This window comes from Coloeus monedula, assembly GCF_965178545.1.
Source record: "Coloeus monedula genome assembly, chromosome: 3".
NCBI lineage: Eukaryota > Metazoa > Chordata > Aves > Passeriformes > Corvidae > Coloeus > Coloeus monedula.
In genome coordinates this window covers 15,412,609-15,433,323 of record NC_138783.1, presented here as the reverse complement: position 1 = coordinate 15,433,323, position 20,715 = coordinate 15,412,609, and the positions used below count along the sequence as shown (strand labels likewise).

At 45.2% G+C, this 20,715-nt stretch overlaps 1 protein-coding gene across 3 annotated transcripts in view; it reads right to left on the bottom strand.

The window, feature by feature from the left end:
* The window catches only part of JAM2 (junctional adhesion molecule 2), a 57,903-nt gene that overhangs the window by 12,459 nt on the left and 24,729 nt on the right, over positions 1 to 20,715 (bottom strand). For all 3 annotated transcript variants that reach the window (XM_082277499.1, XM_082277501.1, XM_082277500.1), the window contains exons 2-4: positions 5,295 to 5,360; positions 2,454 to 2,567; positions 758 to 910 (exon numbers count right to left, since the gene is read on the bottom strand). In XM_082277499.1, coding sequence (XP_082133625.1) covers positions 758 to 910; positions 2,454 to 2,567; positions 5,295 to 5,360 — 333 coding nt within the window. The remainder of the gene's footprint in view (positions 1 to 757; positions 911 to 2,453; positions 2,568 to 5,294; positions 5,361 to 20,715) is intronic.

The window sequence follows — 20,715 nt, the reverse complement described above, 5'->3', positions numbered from 1 at the left end:
TGGTGTTAATCAGAAGTTCATGCATTTATCATCCTTTATGAAGAACTTAAGAGACTTTATACACAATTTTAAAAGATCCATTATTTTTAATAGGACAAATATAGAATCTACAAAAGCAAGTATTTTCTTTTGCCCCTTGTAGTGAAAAAGGAAAACTATTGGCCTCTACCACTCATCCAGTGGGACAAATACCTAACCCAATGTGAGAACAATGTGCTCAGTATTCACTTTTCCATCTGTTCCCTAACTGGCTAAGAAGACAAAGACCAACAAAGAACAACTGCCCTCCAGCACGCACCACCATCTCTCCTGTAAATAAAGTCCACAGATTGCCAGCTGTCTGGCTGTCATTGCACAAAGACTCTCTCCTTCCAAAACCAGGAGGAAACTGTAGCATACTGGAATGAACTTCTGCTTATAAATATTTGATAAGTGTTGACAGATGCTGACTTTCCAGTGCCAAACACTGTGATCGTCTTATCCAGATTCTCAGCCACTGAGCAATTTCAGTTTTGAGAACTGAAACTTACTTTTATATAACAAAACCCTAGTTATGTCCCTTTCTAATGCAAGCGTGACTTTTGCCAAGCTGTTTTGTGATGTTGTAGAATGTTCATGTGCAAGTGTGTTTATAAACCCATCCCGAAGAAGACCCAAAAGCCTAGCAGCCACACACTGTGTGGACAACCCTACCTTCAACACCCCAACACCCCATCATCCAGTTTCTTTGAAGAAGCCTAAGTAATAAAGCTTGTACCCAATACTGTGAGAGTAATAGTAGCCTCTCCCAGGCGTTGTCCTTCTTCACTCTTGGCACTGATTTCACAGCGGTAGGTCCCAGAATCCCTTCTAGTCACATTCCTAATTCGGATTCCTGTATTCAGCATCTCTGCTCGGCCTCGAAGATCACCTTTAGGGAGAACAGTCAGAGAGGTTTTTGCTCTTTGTTTATAGAATCATAGAATGACAGAATGGTTTGGAGTGGAAGGGACCTTAAGATCATCTCATTCCACCCCCACTGCCATGGGCAAGGACACTTTCCACTAGACCAGGTTGTTCCAAGCCCCATCCAACCTAGTGTGGTACACTTCCAGGGATGGGGCAGCCGCAGTTCCTCAGGGCAACCTGTGCAAGTGCCTCACCACCCTCACAGGGAAGAATTTCCTGTGTATATTTCCTCTGTAAATCTAACCTAGATTTCCCCTCTTTCAGTCTGAAAGCAAATATCTATGGCTCGTTGGCTTATTCTGAAATCACATACAATTTATTTATGTAATATTTAATACAATAATTTAATATAATAATTAAATTATTATAAATTTAATTTACTTAGGTCATATTGTACATTAAACTATTGCTCATTTGTTCAGTGTTAGTTACCTATCAGCAAATAGCAATATGTAATCCCTTTCCCAAGACAGTATGAACCTTCCATTTACTCCAAATAATCACCCTCAATTAAAAAACCTCCATCTGCCATACATTATCCAGTTGGAAGATGGAATGCACTTTTCTGCAGATATTTCAAGAAAATATGTGTAGCAATAGTGAGGTGACTGAAAGACATCACTTTCCACTGGAGACATGGCAATCACTCACTTAATTACCTTAAAGAAAAAGTTGTGAGTGAGACCACAGCAGAGTATTTGACACTTTAACTTGGCAAGAAAAACTTAATGGATTTAGCAAGGTGCCATCAGACTTCTTACAATAAATTTGGGGGTTTTTTTATTCTACAGCTTATTATGAAATTCAAGTTACATGCACACACAGAACCATGAGTTCCAGTGTTTCTCTATATTAAATGTAAGCAGAAAAAAACCAAGTTCATCAACAAGGTCAGCACATCTGCAAGTTCTACAAACTAACAAAATTTCTGTGCTTTTATTTCACTTCTCAACCTTCATTTATTGTGTACAGTGTAACAGAGACCCATATTTTCTTTAACACACAAAGCTAAGTCCTTTTCAGAACATACAAAGAGAAATTCTACTTCTGAAAAGAATACAAATAATTTAAAATATACAGCTGAGTTTATATTTTATGTATATAAAAAATGCTGCATTATTCATACCTAAGCCTCCTGCTTTACAGGAGGCTTCAGAAACCTCTTTTTAGGGTAGGAGTGCAGAGCCTGCAGTAGTTTAGGGGAGTTTACATCTGCATGCAATTTCATTGTTGAAAAATCCCAAGGAATCTGCAGTGTGATTTTTCTTAGTCTTGAGTTTTATTATATTTAACTTCATTAAAAAGGTAACTCATAATCGACGATTTTATAAAGAAATGCCTTTTTTTCCCCAGAGAAGAATTCTTCTTCTCAAAAAGATAGGTCTTCTATATGAACAGTCAAGAGCCTTCTTCAGTCATTTTCCTGGTGTTGTTCCCCAAGAAAAAGTCAATAGCTATGCTAGAGAATGACATGTTAAGCCATCCATCCGCTTGTAGTACTGTACCTGTAAATTCACTATTGTAGTAGACAAATGAGACTCCTTGAGACTGGATTTTCTTCCACTCTATTCTTAAACTCATCCCTTTTGAAAATTTGTGTTTGCAACTAAGAATAGCCTCTAGAGGGAGGAAAAAAAATAAAGACAAAAGACAAAATTAGAGATTTTAGTATTGTGTTGGTACACATTCAGGCTCCATGAAATTCATGTTCCCCCTTCAAAAGAACTTGTGCAGTCAGCAATGGCCAGATCTACTTCTCAAAGTGATGCTTCTCCAGATTTACACAAACACAGTGGGGAAAAAGAAACCAGTAATTTTCCTATACTTAAGTGGCCTTTGGATCAAACTTCAGATGCTGGGGACTAGATATCCCCATGCTGGATAGGGTTTATTACTTTCCCCATCCAACATGGGAATATCTAGTTCATCAATTACCTTCTTTATTACTACCCTCATTTTAGTTTAAACATTTTTGAGCACCCCTTAAAAAGGGACCCCGACCCTGTTATTAACAATATTTTGTGAATTACCATTCTGAATTCAGTATCACTAGTTTTTATGTTTTAATGTATAACTTAATTGGACTGGAATGGAAAACATTCTAGTAAGATGGCTAAAGAAACAAGCACAATATAGACCTTGCTACCTGTAAGCTACTAATTTTCCAATACAGGCCACAGTATCAAAGAGCAAAAGCCTTTATAGTTTTGGCAAGGCCTGTCTAGCTTTCATGACACAAACATGCACTGCTAAAACATAATCAACCATCATCCCCCTTTGCGGTCTCAGCAAATGAGGCTGGAAGGCAATTAAGAGCTACTGACAGATCGACTCACTTGCCCTTCAGAGTCTGATTTCCTAGGTCTGCTCTGAAAAGAAACAAAAAGCCAGGCTGGTAGTCTTGGTGATATCTAACAGGGTGAAAAAATGTCCAGACTTGGAAGAAAAAGAGGCAGGAGGGCATTCCTTGCCAGAAACATGTTACACATGCACTGGCCACTTCAAAAAACATGCTGTGCACTCAGGAAGTCTGAGGTTCCTGACTTCAGGTTGAGTGGATGGGTGGAGGCTTCCTGAGTCTTAAGATTTGCTAGTTTCCTTTCCATTTTGTTTTTGTATCCTTCTAACAAAGAAAGAACATCATTCAAGCTCGGCTTGCTTTTGCTACTGGCCTTGTGACAGTTGGCTGGTCTAATGAGCTGGTGTCTATTAGCTGACACAGAGACAGCTCAGCTGAAGTGTTCTCAGCTGAACAAGTCTCGAATGAGCTGCCCCTTTCTTGCATGCCATGTGTTTTTGTTTCAGAAAAAACCCAAGCACTGATGCCCACCCACTAATCTTATTCAGAGAAAAGGAACAGATGGAAGAAAGGGAGCGTGCACAGAACAGAGACAACATAATAAAATCCTCCTTAGTTATAGCTCCCCTCTCCCACTTTTTCCTATAGTAATGGAGTCAGGGAGAGGTATTTTCCAGAGCAGGTGTACTTGACTTGCATTAAGGTAGGCCCACAGGATGCTGTGCATCAGCACTGGTACTGCTAGGCCTGCAAAAGACCTCTGGAATTTTGGAGAGATCTGCACAATGTTTAATTTGGATTTATATCTGATCTGGAGGCTATCATTGGTGATAAAATTATAGAATATCTCAAGTTGGAAGGAACCCTAAGGATCAGTGAGCCCGACTTCCTGCTCCTTGCAGAACTACCTAAAACTAAACCATGACTGGAAGTGTCACCTAGATGCTTCTTGAGCTCTGTCAGGTTTGGTGCCATGACCACTTCCCTGGGCAGCCTGTCCTAGTGCCTGACCATCCTCCTCTACAGTAACAGGAATTAGAGGGGAAAAGGAAAATGCTGCACTCAGTGGAATAACTATGTCTGTCAGCCCTACCATCCCTTAGTGCTGCTACACACGGAGAACTTGGCTTGGCATCTGGGCTGTGCTAAACTGATTTCATTCAATGTACAAATAACAAAAGAACAAAATGCAAGCCATATACCATATAAAAAGACAGAACCTAATCAAGCTTTAATATTACCTGAAGCGTTTCTCTCTGCTTTTGCCTGCCTTGAGCTCTAAATGTATTCTGTCAAGAGAAGAATACTTAACAGAAGTCCAGATGACAGCTTTAGAGACCGTTAAAATATTTGATTATTACCTCAAGAAGCTGAGTAAGGTTTAAAGCTCAGAGAACAGTTTTTTCAATCCCAAATTCCCACCTCTCTCCACTCCAACCAAATTCAAAAAACAAACCCACATAACCCACAAACCTCACACTACACTACACCCCTTTCTCATCTACCTGTCAAACAGGTTTTTTTCTTTGCCTCTGTAAGTTCTCTACCCCATTATTTGAAGTAATTTGCTATTTTATATATGATACATACATATATAATTATGTAAATAGCCATTATAGCTACTGACAAGTAAAAACAGACATTAAATTATTGTTACTTGTAATTAGCTAACTTTTAACTATTCTCTCTAGTCCCTCACTTTTCTCTCTTGTAAGATATTTAATATAATGGTATTTCTCCTTTCCATCAGCTCCCATAATTTTGTGCGGAAGGAAACTAGGCAGAAGTTACAGAACTGACAAACAAGTCATAGAACCATAGAACAGGTGAGGTTGAAAAGGATCTCTGGGAAGCACCTAGTTCAACCCCACCTTGAGTAAGAGAAAATGGGGACAAGACAAAGATAACACAGAGTCAGTGGAGAGAACAGGCACAAGACCCCTCAGGAAAGAGGAAGACAACCTCAATACTGGCACAGCCTCTGTATACATAGTTTACATGTATTGTGTATATGTTAAAAATTATCACACCAATGCCCATACCGTACCCTTAAACTCCTCTGCTTTTACGTTTTTGTTATCTGTTTCAATGGAGATTCCAGACACATCAGGATCTGCAAGGGGACAGCAAAAAAAAGAAAAAATTCAGGAATAAACATTGTGATTTCGTATGTCCTTCAGCAGTGTCATGGTTTAGCAGCTACAAGCAGTATTTTTGAGACTTTCTCACACTGTACAAGTTAGAAATTGCCTACTAGAAAGAGTACAAACTAAGAGCTAGACCAGGACTGGCCTTGAACAATTAATCTTTTCTCTCCAGGCTCTGGCATCTGTAAAAAATAAGCAATTTTTTTTTTACAATCGCATAATGATATTTACATGTAAGAAGTTCTATATAAACAGGAAATGTTTTATACTGCGATAATGTTTCAGCCTGTTTTTAACTGGGAGACGTCTATTAATCCCTAAGTGTATTTTCCATTACATTCTTACTACAAGGCATGCATGTTTGCTGAAAAATACCACTTACAGGTTCTACAGGGTAACAGATATATACAGTAGTTGGCAATTACCTCAAATTCTTGTTGAAATGGGAAAGAAAACATTAATCAAGATTCATCTAGTTTTAACTCAAAGAGAGAAAAAATCCCCACACATTCTTGGATATCTCATTGTCACATTCCACTGAGGGGGAACTTCAGGGAGTTCTTTTAAAACAGATGATCTAGGATGGAATTAAGCAAAACGAGGCAAGTATTGTATCTGAGAACCATTAACTGGTAGTGAAAAGGATGCTGCCCTACTAAAGAAGAATGGAAAAGACAGAAAAGGAAAAAGGAGAAGGAAAAAGAATGGGGAGAGAAAGAGAAAGGGGAGCAACAGAAAGAAAAAATGGGAGTTACCACCAGAATTTCAGAGTGTGCTGTCAACGTCCAACTGGCAGGTTGTGCATGCATGTTTCCTGGTGGGGGGGAACCTGTGCATCTCTCAGAGCAAAAGTGCAGTTCCTGCATCGATGGGAGGCCAAACACGAGGTGAGTGGGCACTTGGGCAGGATGTACAGAACCCTGGACAGGGTCATGGTGGGTTTCGTGGTGACAGGCTAGATCAGCGACGCAGGGTTGGAAACAGGTGGCTCAGGCAGGAACACGGCAGGCAGGGCTGAAGCAGGTAGGGCATCGGGCAGGAACGCAGGGAGGCAGAACAGGCAACAGCTGGAGCAGGTGAGGGACATGAAGTGGTAGGGCATGACACAGGAGGTGGTCAGCAGGTGTCCAGCCAGTGAGAGGGAGAGCGAGCAAGCGAGGGCTAGCAAGGGCCAGCGAAGGCAAAAATGGGGGCAAAAGAACCAGCTACTCATAGCAAAATGACAAAAAGCTCTGAAGCTTGTGACACAGTTATTTTTACACCCCCTGGCTCCTCCCAAGGTCTTCAATGCTGACAGTAGACCATTGGCCCAGTCCAACATTCTGCTGCAGCCCATTGGTGAAGACCATTTGCCATCTGATTGGAGAACCTCTCTGGAGGTCAGTATCATTGGTGGTCTCCTACTGACTGCCTGAGATGTGAGATGGCTAGGCGAAATCTCCCAAGAGACAGGGCTTCCCATCTTCTCCTAGCTGCCTTCTGCAAGTAGCACTTGTGCAGCCCCTCCCCCACATACCTCTGGTAATTTCAAACAATGTTGAGACAGAACTCAAAATTAAATTGGCTCCTCACACTCATGTACTGGGAACACTGAAATTCCAGAGAGAACAAGTGAAATAACCACTAGATCTACATCAACCCCCCACCCAGCTATCAGAAGTTGGTCACAGGTATTACGATTACTACACGTCAGGCTAGCAAGTGCTTAACAACAGCTGAACACAGTTCTTTACACAGTTTTTTTACACAGTTCTTTACACACTATTTTTTTTCCCCAAAAGCATCTCAAGTTCCCTTGGTTTAGGACTAGTTTTGAAGACAGCACGGACACTTCTAATGCAGTCCATTTCCTCTGTCTGCATCAGCCAACTGAACAATTGCTATAGGGGGTACTGACAAGAACTGAGAATCTCTTTGCATCAATGTTTAAAAACTTGACTTGGTTAAAAACAATCTTCACTGATAGAAACTAGATAAATAGCAAGATTAGACTTTCTTAACCACACAAAACCTCCTTCATCCATCTCTAAAGAAATAATTTCCCTTTCCCCTGCTTAATGGGGGAAGAGTTGCACACACTCTAGCAGATGGATATCTAGTCTTGACCTGAGAACACAAACAAATTAACAATATCTTGCTTCATATGGCTTTCTTTTAACAGTTGATTACTTCTGTTGAAGTTAGTGCCTCACTTCTGTCTTGACTTAACCCATTTGAGCTTTCAGCTATGGGTTCTCAGTGATCAAAGTTAACATGCTGTTTTCTTTGTTTGAAGGTACCATCATAGAATCTTAGAAAGGTTTGTGTTGGAAGGGATCTTTAAAGGTCATCTAGTTCAAGCTCCCTGCAATGCGCAGGAACATCTTCAACATGAGTGGGTTGTTCAGAGCCCCATCCAGCCTGACCCTGAATGTTTCCAGGGATGGGGCATCCACTATCTCTTTGGGTAATGTGTGCCATGTTTCACCACCCTCACTGTAAAAACTTTCTTTTTCGTATCTATTCTGAATCAGTCCTCTAAGCCATTACCCCTCGTCCTAATACACAACAGACCCTAAAAAGTTTGTCCCCATCTTTTTTGTAAGTCCCTTTTAAGTACTGAAAGGCTGCAATAAGGTCTTCTCAGAGCCTTCTCTTCACAGGGTGAACAACCCCAACTCTCTCAGACTGTTTTCATAGGAGAGGTGTCACATCCCCATGATCGTTTTGGTGGCCCTCTGGACTTGCTTCAACAGGTCCCTCTCCTTCCTGTGCTGGGACCCCAGAGCTGGATGCAGCACTGCAGGTGGGGCCTCAGCAGAGCGGAGCAGAGGGGCAGAATCCCCTCCCTGCCCTGCTGCCCATGGGGCTTTGGATGCAGCCCAGCACACAGGGGGTTTCTGGGCTTCCAGAGCACAAGGCTGTGGCATGCCCAGCCTCTCATCAACCATCATCCCCAAGTCCTTCTTGCAGGGCTCCTCTGGATCTGTTCATCCCCCAGCTTGGATTGGTATGAGGGGCTGGCCTGACCCAGGTGCAGCACCTTGAACTCAGTCTTTTTAAACCTCATGACATTCCCCTGGGACACTTCTTGAGCTAGTCCAGGCCCTTCTAGATGACATCCCATCCTTCAAGGGTGGCAACAGCACCACTCAGCTTGGTGTCATCTGCAAATCTGCTGAGGGTGCGTTCAATCCCTTTGTCAGTGTCATTAATGAAGACATTAAACAACACTGATCCCATACACCATAGTACCCTATCACAGTTTTCTTCTCAATTAAAGATAATTCCTTATGGTTTTAGTCTGGCACAACAGAGGGAATTCTTCATTCATTCTGCTCCTATGGTTTTTTTCCTCCTTAATTTTCTAGGGTTTTTTTCAGTATCCTTTAAAAATACGAATTGCAGTTGTACTGTTATCTATAACCACTGCCTCTGAGTCATGGAGCAACACTCAGAATTGCTATCTGAGACCCTGGCACTGTAGCAAGAGTTCAGTTATTCATTCACTGTATACTGTGGTGGGTTGACCTTGGGTGGCTGCTGGACACCCACACAGCTGCTCTTTCACTCATCCTCCTCAACATGACCAGGGAGAAAATAAGTAAAAAGTTCATGGGTCAAGAGAAAGAGAGAGAGTTTAGTTAGCAGTTACCATCACAGGCAAAACAGACTCAATTTAGGAAAAAATAATTAAGTTTACTGTGGTTTAAAATAGAATACATGCAGTAGTTGTGGGAATGAGCTCATCTCTGCTGCTCCTTCCTCTGCATGCTCTCCCCTGCTCCAGCATGGGCTGCTCTCTATAGGTCACAGTTACTGACAGGAGCCTGTTCCAACATGGATTCTCCATGCTGCTTTCCGGCTGTCTCACGTTCCCTTCCAAATACATGTCCAACAATTCTTGTGTCTAAAAGAACACAGCCTCACACCTGACAGCGTAAAGTGAATTTTCATGTGTGCACATTACCAAACGATCCAAATCATGTGTAACTATCCTGTCCGTAATATATTTTATCATCAACTTTGTTACCCCAAAAAGAGTTATACATCAGAACTTTATAATATGAAAATAAATAAGACATGAAGAATTCTAGCAATGACATTTAGGTACTCCTAGCATACTGAAGCAGCAAAAAAATATTTGCACTACAAATAGCACTTGGAAATTTTTTCCACCCCTCCAAGAAAGAAAACTTTCCTACTGAACTTTAAAGAAAGAAAGAAAAAAAAATCCTGTTTATAAGCCCCCCTCATACCCTGTTGAAATGAGAGGAGGGAACCATTTCTCCAGCCCTTCCCAAAGCAATTCCTGCAAGTCCATATAGACCCCAGCTCCTTGGTTTTGTTCAGGCTTGGTCTAGAATAGCCTTAAGTCAGTAATTTTCTTTTTAACCTATTAGGTCCTATTTAGATTTATGGGAAAAAAATTACCCCTAACTTTTACCCAAACCCTGTTTCTAGAACAATACTCCTCTTTCCCCTTCTTCCCCCATATTCTAGATGCCAATAGTTATCAAATCACATTTATCTATTGAAATAACATCTTCCTCCATGATGGGGAGGAGCATTTTATTCTGAGACTGACAGCAGCTAACACCTGTTAACATTTCAAAAGGAAGCCTTTCTAGGTCTCCAATATGTGGATAAAACCATTTATAAATTATTGGCATATCAACGTCTTCTGCCTGGACACAAAACAGCTCAAGTACATGCAATTCACCACTGTATTACATTCACTGTTTCATGAGCCTGGAAATTTCTCTCCTTCTCATTAATACAGATGTCATGCAGCTCACTGTCATTATCAAATATTCACAGAATATGAAGCCACAAAAGGAAAAACACATTTTATGACTTCTGGAGCAGGACTATGGTATGTACTTTTCACTATGGAAGTCATTACAGAATTACTTTGCAAGCTTTGTATTGGGAGCTTGCAATTGCATGAAGTCTCCATATTTACCCTTACATCAAGGGATTAATAGAATACATGAAGATTCTATTATGCAATACAATTAAGTAGAAAATATGAGAAAGAGGGGGAGAAAGGGAAAGAAGTTCAACATACACACAGCCCTCTTCCTCACACACACAAACCACACATATACATGACCCTTGTCAAGAAGCTGTAGAGTCCAAACAGTAACATAAGGTGGTGCAGGGACAGCTGACAAAATTAAAACCATTATATACTCTGATCAAGCAGAAAGATAGGAAAGGTCCTTAAAGCTAGAGCACATCTTCCTTTAGATGTCCTTCAAGAAGGACCTCTGCCAAATATCCAGAATCCAAGTCTTCAGCTTTGGATTTTAATTCACCATATAAAAAGCAATAGTGAAAAGATGACATATTACTGTACCAGTAAACCTTTTATTCAGGCTGCTTTTTAAAGACCAGGGGAAAAAAAAAAAAAAAAAGAAAGCTGCTTTTACATGTCAGTAACTCTACTTGTTTAGAACTGAACTCCAAAAACCTACACTTTGCAGTGGATAAACACTTATAGCTGTAAACTGAAACCACTAGCTGGAGGAATCATTAAGGAAAAACATATTAGTCAAATCAAAACAAAGGAAACAGTGTGCCTGGAGGAAATTACATGAGAACAGAATCAAAACAAAGTTATAAGTACAAGAGAAAAAGCAGTCTTGCATTTGTTTTGTCACGTTCTAAACAACAGGTGGTCTAAAGCAAAGCTTAACAAAGGGTTTCTGAGGATACCGTAAGTTTACGAAGTAAAACATCTCAGGAATAAAGCCAATTCTCTTATTGAAATCCCTTGAAGAGAATAGGAAACTAGGCATCTGTTTGGTGTTAGCATCCTTCAGACGTGACCACTTCAGGGTAAAGCCTCAGTGATACGATTAGGTGCTGATGCAAACTTCTCAACCATGGAACTACCTACCACGAGGCACTCGATACTTGGAGTTTTGCTGCTGTCACATCATTTAAACACATCTGTTTTGGCTCCCTTTTTGCCATACTTCCTAGCAGAAGTAGTCCACAGACTACATTGCCCATTGTAGATATAAAAATGCTGCTAGCAAGGATTTTCTTGCTATTTTCTCAGTCCGTGAGAGACTTTTCTCTCTCACAGAAGAGGGAGTAGAGTATGTAAACAACCAAACACCTGCAACCTTGAAAAGTCTTGTTTATAGTATAGTAGAAAAATATTTTGATAATGGATATTTTAGGATTCTAGCCAATCACCCCCAAGGGGTGGCTGATCCTTGTCCAATTAGACTATGAAGAAAAAAGTCTATAAAAGAGTTTGTAAAATAATTAAATAAATCTTGCTGCACAATTTCTGCCTGCTGGATCTTCTTTCCTCCTCCCTACGGCTGCGGGACACGGCAATATACCCTAGGGCATTTTTTTTTTTTTTTAATAGTCCATAAATGGGGAAGGGGAAGGAAAAGCTGCCTACCTTTGGACAGGATTTGTTATGAATTACCAAAAACCACCCAAACTAGAACCTCCCATTCTTCTTAGCAGTCCAAGATGTATGTGGCTGCTACAACCCAAAGGCTACCAACCCTGCTTAAAGTGGCATCAGCAGGCTGGACCATGTTAACTCTGACAGTTGTTGACAGGCACCCAGGGCTCAGACCCATCACTCTTCCCACCCACACTCCTGTCAGGGTCCGTGTTAAGTAGCCTTCCCCTTCCTTTAGTTCTGCTTGGTGAACACCAACCTCCAGCAGGCATGCTGGAGAGACACTGGGAGTATTCACAGCCTCTGCTGGAGTCTCCTGAGCTACCCAAAAAAACTGGCGATTTAGGCATCAAAACATAACCTGAAATAACTGGAATAAACTCAGCTTCATTGTGTGAAGTCAGCCACATGTCAGTATGGCCAACCATGTCCTGTGGGCAGCAGGGGAGGGAGGGAATTCTGGTCCTCTGCCGTACTCTGGTGAGACTGCACCTGCAGAGCTGCTTTAAGCTCTGGGGTCCCCAGCATGGGAAGGAGATGGACCTTCTGTTGGAGCCAGTCCTGAGGAGGCCACCAAGTTGATCAGAGGGATGGAACACCTCTGCTATGAGGAATGTCTGAGAGAATTAGGATTATTCAGCCTGGAAAAGAGCCTTATTGCAGCCTTTCAGTACCTAAAGGGGCTACAAGACCTGAGGAGACCACCAAGTTGATCAGAGGGATGGAACACCTCTGCTATGAGGAATATCTGAGAGAATTAGGATTATTCAGCCTGGAAAAGAGCCTTATTGCAGCCTTTCAGTACCTAAAGGGGCTACAAGACCCCTGGAGAGGGATATTTTACAAGGGTATGGAGTGACAGGACAAGGAGGAATGTCTCTAAACTGAAAGAGGGCAGGTTTAAATTAGATATTGGGAAGAAATTCTTCCCTGTGAGGGTGGTGAGGCACTGGAACAGGTTGTCCAAAGAAGTTTTGGATGCCCCATCCCTGGAAGTGTTTAAGGCTGGATGAAGCTCTGAGCAACCTAGTCTAGTGGAAGATGTCCCTGCCCATGGCAAAGGGATTTGAACTAGATGAACTTTAAGGTCTTTTGCAATCCACTCTAAGCAGAGAAGAGCAAAGGGAACTAACTCTCTGTGAATAAAACTGATCAAACACTGAAAGGTTCGAATATACCCAAAGAGTGTGCTTAAAACAAAATGAAGTTAGATAATGATACCAAAAAAGTGATATATTTTATTTAATAGTAAAGAGGGAGGGAGGGAGGGAGGGAGGGAGGGAGGCAGGGAATAAGGGAGGAAGGTAGGGAGGGGAGGGACAGGGAGAATGACAGAGATTAAGTAGGAACATATAACCACTTCTTGGGACCCAACAATGTCTCATTGCTTCCCTCCATCTGGTCTTGGTGGTGGGAGTCTCCCACTGAAAAGTATAGAATCCAATGGATTAATACCCATTTGGGCAGGTGGGAACACACAGGTACCTCCCTGAGGGGGAGGGGCAAGTTTGGCACTGTCCCTTGCAAGACTCTGTATCTGTTGTATCATGTAGTATCATGTGCAGTGCTCTGGTGCAGAGTCTGAGGATCCCTTTGGGGGGGCCTTTGATGGGCCATGACACTCCCTCTGCTGTCCCATAGATGTGGCCTTCCCGGGGTGGGAGGCCCCACAGCTGGGCCAGTCTGCCCAGCAGATGATGGCATTCACTGCATCTGGCCAGAGGCTATGCCACACACCCAAAACCTCTCCTCCTCCCCGCTTTGGTGTAGGGATCTGTGTGAGCCTGGCAACAGAAGAACCTGGGGCTGTGGCTTCCACCCCAATGGTGCTGGGCTGGGCCCTGCTGTGGATGCTCTTCCAGATGCTTTGAACAATAGTGTCACTTTTCTTATCTCTATTCCTTGGGTGGTTTAACTCAGCTCAGGGTTTCAATGAGGAGGCCCATCCAGGGTGGGCTTCGGTGGTGCAGCGTCATTATACACCTTTGCTATAATAGGCAAAAGTCCTTCATGAAGACATTTAAGCCATGAAACATAACATTTCAGTCTCCAACAAGGTCGCATCAATCCAAACCATTCTGTGACCCATTCTGTGATTAAGTAAACAACATAAACACGGTGTGAAGACCTCAAATTTTGAACAAGAGCTAGAGGAAGTTATCCCACATCGTTGGGGGGAAAAACAGGCAAAAGAAACTAAATTTCAGTCACTCAGTTACCTTAAGTTACAAAATTTCTTGAATCTTAAAGAATAGTAATAAAACAAGATTTACTTTGGTCAGAGGTTACCTGATTCACGAATAAAACCCTTGCATATCTTCAGCCACAGAAAACAAATAAAGGAGGAGTCTGAGTGGAGGGTCTGCAGGGTGGGAACAATAAGCCCATCTAAAGCCAGATGTGAGGAGCAAGTTTAACAACCATGGTGTACTGCATAAAGGATGATAGCCTAAGAAAGAAGGCACATTTTCTGGCTGGACAGATAAAGGGGTCTAAACCACAAAAGGAGCTTGAAGAGCTTCTCAGCCACACCATCACTTATGTGATAGCTGTCAGCAGTCATGTTTTGGAAACTATATGACTTAAACACAGCAAGTTTTGCTAGCTTTCCCTCCCCTTTTGTTTATACAAACACTCGCCTAATTCCTGTCAGATTCCTTTATTCATGGTGAAATGGACTAGGTTTTTGGAGGAAGGAAAGAGTAGGTGCAGAACGATGCAAACAGTTAAATCCAGTATTTGCTTTGGCTTCTCTTTTGGAAGAGCAGCTATTACAAAATTAAAATTCCATCTTTACAGCTGAGTATCTGTGTACACACACAAAACTGACCTTCCCCCATCCCCAGCAAAACCAAAAGAAATTCCCCAAAAGCATTTTCCCTACTTCTAGCCCAGGCTCAGAACCATACAGAATGGAGTAAATCATAGAATGGTTGGGATTGGAAGTGAGAGGAAAGCAAATATCTTCGCAAACAATTTGATGGGTGAAGGTATGGGTGTTACATCTTTGCAAAGGGTCTTAATGTCTCTACTAACTTTGGGCAGCAGGTTGGTTGCAGAGACCAGACAGCTTGGCTCTTGAAAGACATGTGGGTCTGCACAAGCATGAACTTCTGAACTTGGGGGTAAAATAACAGGTTCAAGCGGGGAATAAGTGGTTTGGGAAGGCTGTGCCTTCCCAGTACCTCTGCCAAAAAGAGGTACAAAAAGGACAAAAGGAGGCTGTGCCCTCTGAAACCTTGAGAGAGAAAATCCCGCAGGCGTGTGCCCTGGTGGACTCTCTCCCTTTATTAGAATAGTGTTGAAGGACTCCTCTGTCTCCTTTCTGTATGTAAATCTCTGGCATTTGTGGAATTTTCCTGACAACTGGGGACATCTGGAGATCATCTAGTCCAACCCCCCTACTATCTCAGTCACCTAGAGCAGATTGCGGAGTCTGGAATATCTCCAGAGAAGGAGACACCACATTCTCTCTGGGCAATCTGTTCTAGTGTTCTATCACCTTCACAGTAAACAAGTTTTTCCTCATTCAGATGGAGCGCCCTGTTTTTCAGTTTGTGCCCACTGTCCTTTGTCTTGTTTCTGAACACCACTGAAAAGAGTCCCATGCGCTTGACACATACCCTTTAAAGATATTTGTATATTTGCATGCATTCACAGAATCCCAGAATGAGTCAGGATGGAAAAGACCACGGTGGATCACCTGGTCCCACCTCCCTGCTCAGGCAGGATCATCTCAGAGCACATGGCACAGGATTGCATCCAGATAGTTCTGGAACGTCTCCAGAGAGGGAGACTACACACCCTCTCTGGGCAATCTGTTCCAGTGTGTAGTCACTGCACAGGAAAGTTCTTCCTCATGTTCAGGAGAAACTTCCTGTGCATCCATTTCTGCCCCTTGCTTCTTGTCCTACTGCTGGGCACCACTGAGAAGAGCTTGGTCCATTCTCTGACCCCTCCCTGCAAGCAGCAACAGACATGGATGTGGGCCCCTCTCAGTCATCTCTTCTTGAGGGAGCCTCAGCTCCCTCAGCCTTTCCTCATAAGAGCTGCTCCATCCCTTCATCATCTCTGTAACTTCTACTGAAGCCACTCCAGGAGCTCCATGTCTCTCTTGCCCTGAGACGCCCAAAACTGGACACAGCAGTCCAGATGTGCCTTACCAGGGCTGAATAGTGGGGCAGGATTACCTCCCTTCACCTGCTGGCAATGCTCTTCCTAATACACCCCAGGAACCTATTGACCTTCTGTGAGGAACCAATTTAATTTTTATTTATGCCTCAACATTGTCCAGGTTGTATGCTATAAATCCATTTTCTGACACAGGATGGAAAATTACTGTCGGGGCTGTACATGTGCGGGGAGCCTCAACACGTGCCACGTGCAGGGGGCAGCTCGGACACCTGGGGGGGGGCGGAGACCGCTGACATAACAGTCTCTAAGGGACAACCCCTTTAGAGAATGGAGGGGAGTTCTGTCTCTGGGGGGACTTCGCCTGACAGCCAATCACGGCAGAGAAAACTTTCACCACTGGGCTGCAAGAACCCTGCTGCCCGGGAAAAAATCCGTTCCATAGAAGCCGTTAACTGCGCCATAACCGCGTTCTTGTCGTTTTGGCTTGTGAAGGGAGCGGGGGCTCACCTGGAGGTTCAGCTCATTCGGCGCCCCCCCCCCCCCCCGCGCTCGCCTTTTCTCCCTGAGGTCCTGCTTCTTCCCTGCCTGTTTTTCCTGTCCACACCTCTCCGTGTGCCCTGCTTTGCTGCTTCCCCGAGACAGTCCATCGCTGCGACAGCCTGCCCCGCCGTTTTCCCGCCCCTCACAGCCTGCCCGCCGCCTTTCTCGCGTTGCCCAGCACCCAGCAGCAGCCAGCCCGCAGCCGTCGTTCGCCGACGCGGGAGACACGCCGCCCTTCGCCGGCTGGAAGTCGCGCCCAGCCGGTCACAAGAGCCGCACAGGCTCGCCGCGGCTTGCAGCACACGCTCCACCTGTCGAGCAACAGCCGACAGGGCGCCTCGGGGTTCTAGTAACTGACTTCTGTTTCTTTCTCCCTCTCTCATTTCTTCTCTCTGCTCTCTTTTCTATCCCTGTTCGGTAGGAACACTTATCCTTCAATAAACAGTTATCAGATATGATATTTGCTGCGATTGCACTTTATTACAATTAGAGAAATATTTCATCCGAAAAAGAATGTTAAAAAGAATCCCTCTGCAGTTCCTGTCCACTGGAACGTAACACCTTGTTGGCCACAAGGGCACTGCTGGGTCAGGAACAGCTTGTTGTCCACCAGGACCCCCACCGCCTTTCCACACAGCTGCTTCCCAGCAGATCAACCTCTACTGGTATGTGGGACTCTACACTTGCCTTTTTTGAACCTCGTTAGGTTCCTCTCTGCCCAACTTTCTGCCCTGTCTAATCCTCCACTCCAGTTGCTCTCCTGAGCAGAGATACACATTTGAGGCTGACAACAAGGCCAGCATCTAGATGGTAAGTCAGTTAGGTATATGACACAGACATTAAATGTTTTGCTGGGAAGCCAGCAGACACTCTTCACCTTTCTTTAATAAAAGACCTCAAGAACAAAAGCAGTCAAATTATTAAAAAATATATCTACAGATACTCAAGTAAGACAAACCTGTCAAGTTTCAAGGTCTCCTGCCTGCAGGTCTTCTACTGCAAGAGAGCAAGGTGCCACCCTAAAATGCACTTTTGGGAGGTTCCTTCCCTGACAAGTACTAAGTTGTTTCAAAGGAAAAAGAAATCAAAACCCCAAAGCAAACCAACTAACAACCAAAACCCCCAGCCACAACCAATCAAAACTTAAGCTAAAGTTACAGATTTTAAATGGCTGCCCAGTTTCAAATAGCTTTTCTCTATTGCAGCATAATGCAGTAGATAATTTTTCCTGTTTTCAGATTATTAGTCCCATTCCAAAACTGAAGGTGTTTAAGTTACTAATATATCTATACTGGACATACTATTTTGTGGGAGTGTGTTTTGCTTTGGTTCAGTCCGGGTCTCCCCTCGAGTTTTGTACCTTTGTATTTACCCAGTTTGTATCCCCCCCGTTTGCTGCCAATTACCCCATTTCCCACCTTTGTCTCCTCCCTAGCCCTTGCCAATCGTGCTGGCACCCCTCCCAGGCTTCTAGAAAGTTCTGACAGGGGCATCGTGTGGTTCCCTGAAACATCCTTCATTCTGTTCGCCATACCCTTCCCTCCTTTGATTGGTCATCACTGTAATCCCTCCCGTGTTACCACCCACCCATAAAACCTCCCGCAGGTGCCTCTGGAGCTCGCTCCGAACTGGGCATTCCTGGGAGGTGGGACCTCGCGTCTGAGGCTCAATAAACTTCCCAGATTTAACCCAGTTCTGAGTCTGCCTCCTCCCTCCACCGCTTGCCTCCATCCCGGCGGTCCTGTGGAAGGACCCGCGAGCCAGACCTCTGGTCTCCCGGAGTCCGGAGGCTGGCCCCCGCAGCCTGCTGCGTCCAGAGCTGACCGGGCTGAGTGGGATCCACTCCAAGGGGACGCAGAGGCAGCTTGGTGCCCATCGCGGGGCCCCCGCTTCCATCGGACCCCACGGAACGGACTAATCGGCTCTCTGAGCCTGTCCTTGGGACGTCTAGCTACCCCAGTTGTAGCACGCTCCGTTTTAGGGAGCTGCGCTCCTGGGGGAGAGAACGGTAGCTCCACCTGCGCCAGCGGAGTCGTCCTCGGTGGAGGATTGGTCGTCTGGAGCCCGCCTGGACACTAAGGGGTAAGTATTTTCCCCCGGGGGGGGAATCTACTTCAAAGCCGGTAAAGGCTTTTTGGGACTTATGGTCCCTGGCTCCTGAGGAGCCGCTAGGCTGCGCAGCCCCGGGGCGGGTGTGTCACTTGCCTCCGGTCGGGATTTAGTGTCCAGGGTTTTTTGGTTTTTTTTTTCCTCGGCTTCAAACGTTGTGCTGTGGATATGGGCGCTAAATTGTCCACAGCACAGAAGGGGGTATATATCCAAGTTGTGGGACTCCTAGAGGGTGGGGGGCAACATTTTTCTAAGGGATGTTTAGAAAGGTTTGTTCGTTGGCTGTTCTTGCACTTCCCTCACTGCTCCCAAAATTCGGTTTTAAGCGTTCCCTTTTGGAACGCCGTGGGAGCAAAATTGGCAGAATCACAATTGGTGAAAGAAAAAGATTTAGATAAGTTTTCTTTGTTATATTTGCAAATTCGGTCGGCTTTAAACAAAAAAAGGGAGAGGGAAGGACAGCCAACCCCAGGTTCCCCAGTTGCTGCCCCTAAGCCTTCTCCTAAGCCCGTGTCCCCTAAACCGGGCATCCTGAAGAGAGCAAACCGCGACGCTGCGCAGGGTTGCTGTCGACTCCCTGGCTCTCCTCGGGATTCCCGGTCCCCCCGCCCGGACAGTCCTGGCCAGACTGCCCGGGGCTTGCCCCGTTCCCCGACTTCCCCAGTTCTAAGACTCCGAGTTCGTTTTAGCCTAACGGAAGATTCAGAAAATGGCTTCCCTACCCAAGGAGGACAAGATGGCGGGCGCCGCATGGCAGAGACCCCCTCTTGCCCTCCCTCTCCTTCCCCATCCCGAAACCCTTTCCTCCCACTTTCTAACCCCTCCCATCCCAACTCCTCCCCGTACCCTGACCCCTCCTACTCCCAAGTTGGGTCCGCCCTTGCTACTCCTCCCACCCCACTTCGGTGCACGCCCCCTTGCTCCATCCCAGGGGGTTGTCATAGGTCCGTGTCCGGTTGCCACCCACTTCCCGCTTCCGGTTCCCACGCCCCTACCTCCGGTTCCCACGGTTGGCCTTCCAGTTCCCACGGTGAGTGGCCAGAAGGGGGGGGGCCTGAGGACCGGAACCCAGAACTGGACCCCATCCCTTCAGTCACTCCAGTTCTTTATCAGAGGTCCCGGAGAGGGGGAATGACCCATGCCAGTTGGGGACCCCTCTCCCATCAAACAATTAAGGAGCTCTGCAAAGAGCAGAAGGAGTTTGGGAGGGAGAGCGAATATTTTCGCGGCCTTTTACAGGCAAATCTCTCCGGAGCGGTAATGATGCCTTTTGATCTGCGTCAACTTTTCTCATGCTTGCTTTCCTCGGCAGAGTTTCTGCTCTGGAAATCGGCATGGGAAAGGGAGCTCTGCCGACTCCTTCCAGTGCTATTGCAGGGATCCGATACAGCCGTTGATGCCAATAATCAGGCATTGACAATGGACCATCTGAGCGGCGAGGGGGAATGGGCTTTGGCGCCGAAGCAGGCCCAGGGTTTGCCTTTAGAGGTGCTGCAGCGGGTCAAGGAACTAGCCAGTAAGGCATTCCTTGACCTGAGGCCGGACGCGCCTGTGGAAAGCTACTCGCGGGTCCGACAGCAGCCCACGGAATCATTCCTCAAATTTGTAGAGAGACTAACCCGAGCCGTAGAGTTGCAGGTCAGGCAGCCGGCGGCCAGAGAGGAGGTCATTGTGGAGATGGCAGTGGCCAACGCAAACCCCCAATGTAAAGCAGCCATCCTGAGCCTCCCTCTGGACCCTCCGCCAACAATACAAGCCATGCTAGAAGTCTGTGCTGCGAAAGCACCACACCTGCAACCTGCTGGCTCAGACAAGCAAAGACCCCGAGGAATGGCTTCTGTGGGAGCAGCTACACCATGCCCTGCTGCGGACCAGAGGAGAACCACAGGCCAAGGCATCTGACCTCCATCGAAGAACGCCCGGAGGCAGCCACAACAGCAGACCCGGAACACCTGCTTCCTCTGCAACCAGCCTGGACACTGGACCAAAGACTGCCCGCTCAAGCGGGAATTCCATCAGTTTAAGAAGGAGCAGGGGTTGGGGGGACTCGTAAACGAGTCTCAAAAAAACTGAGTGGGGAGCATGAGCCCGCCCCGCGTGAAGATAAAAAAGGGACGGGACGC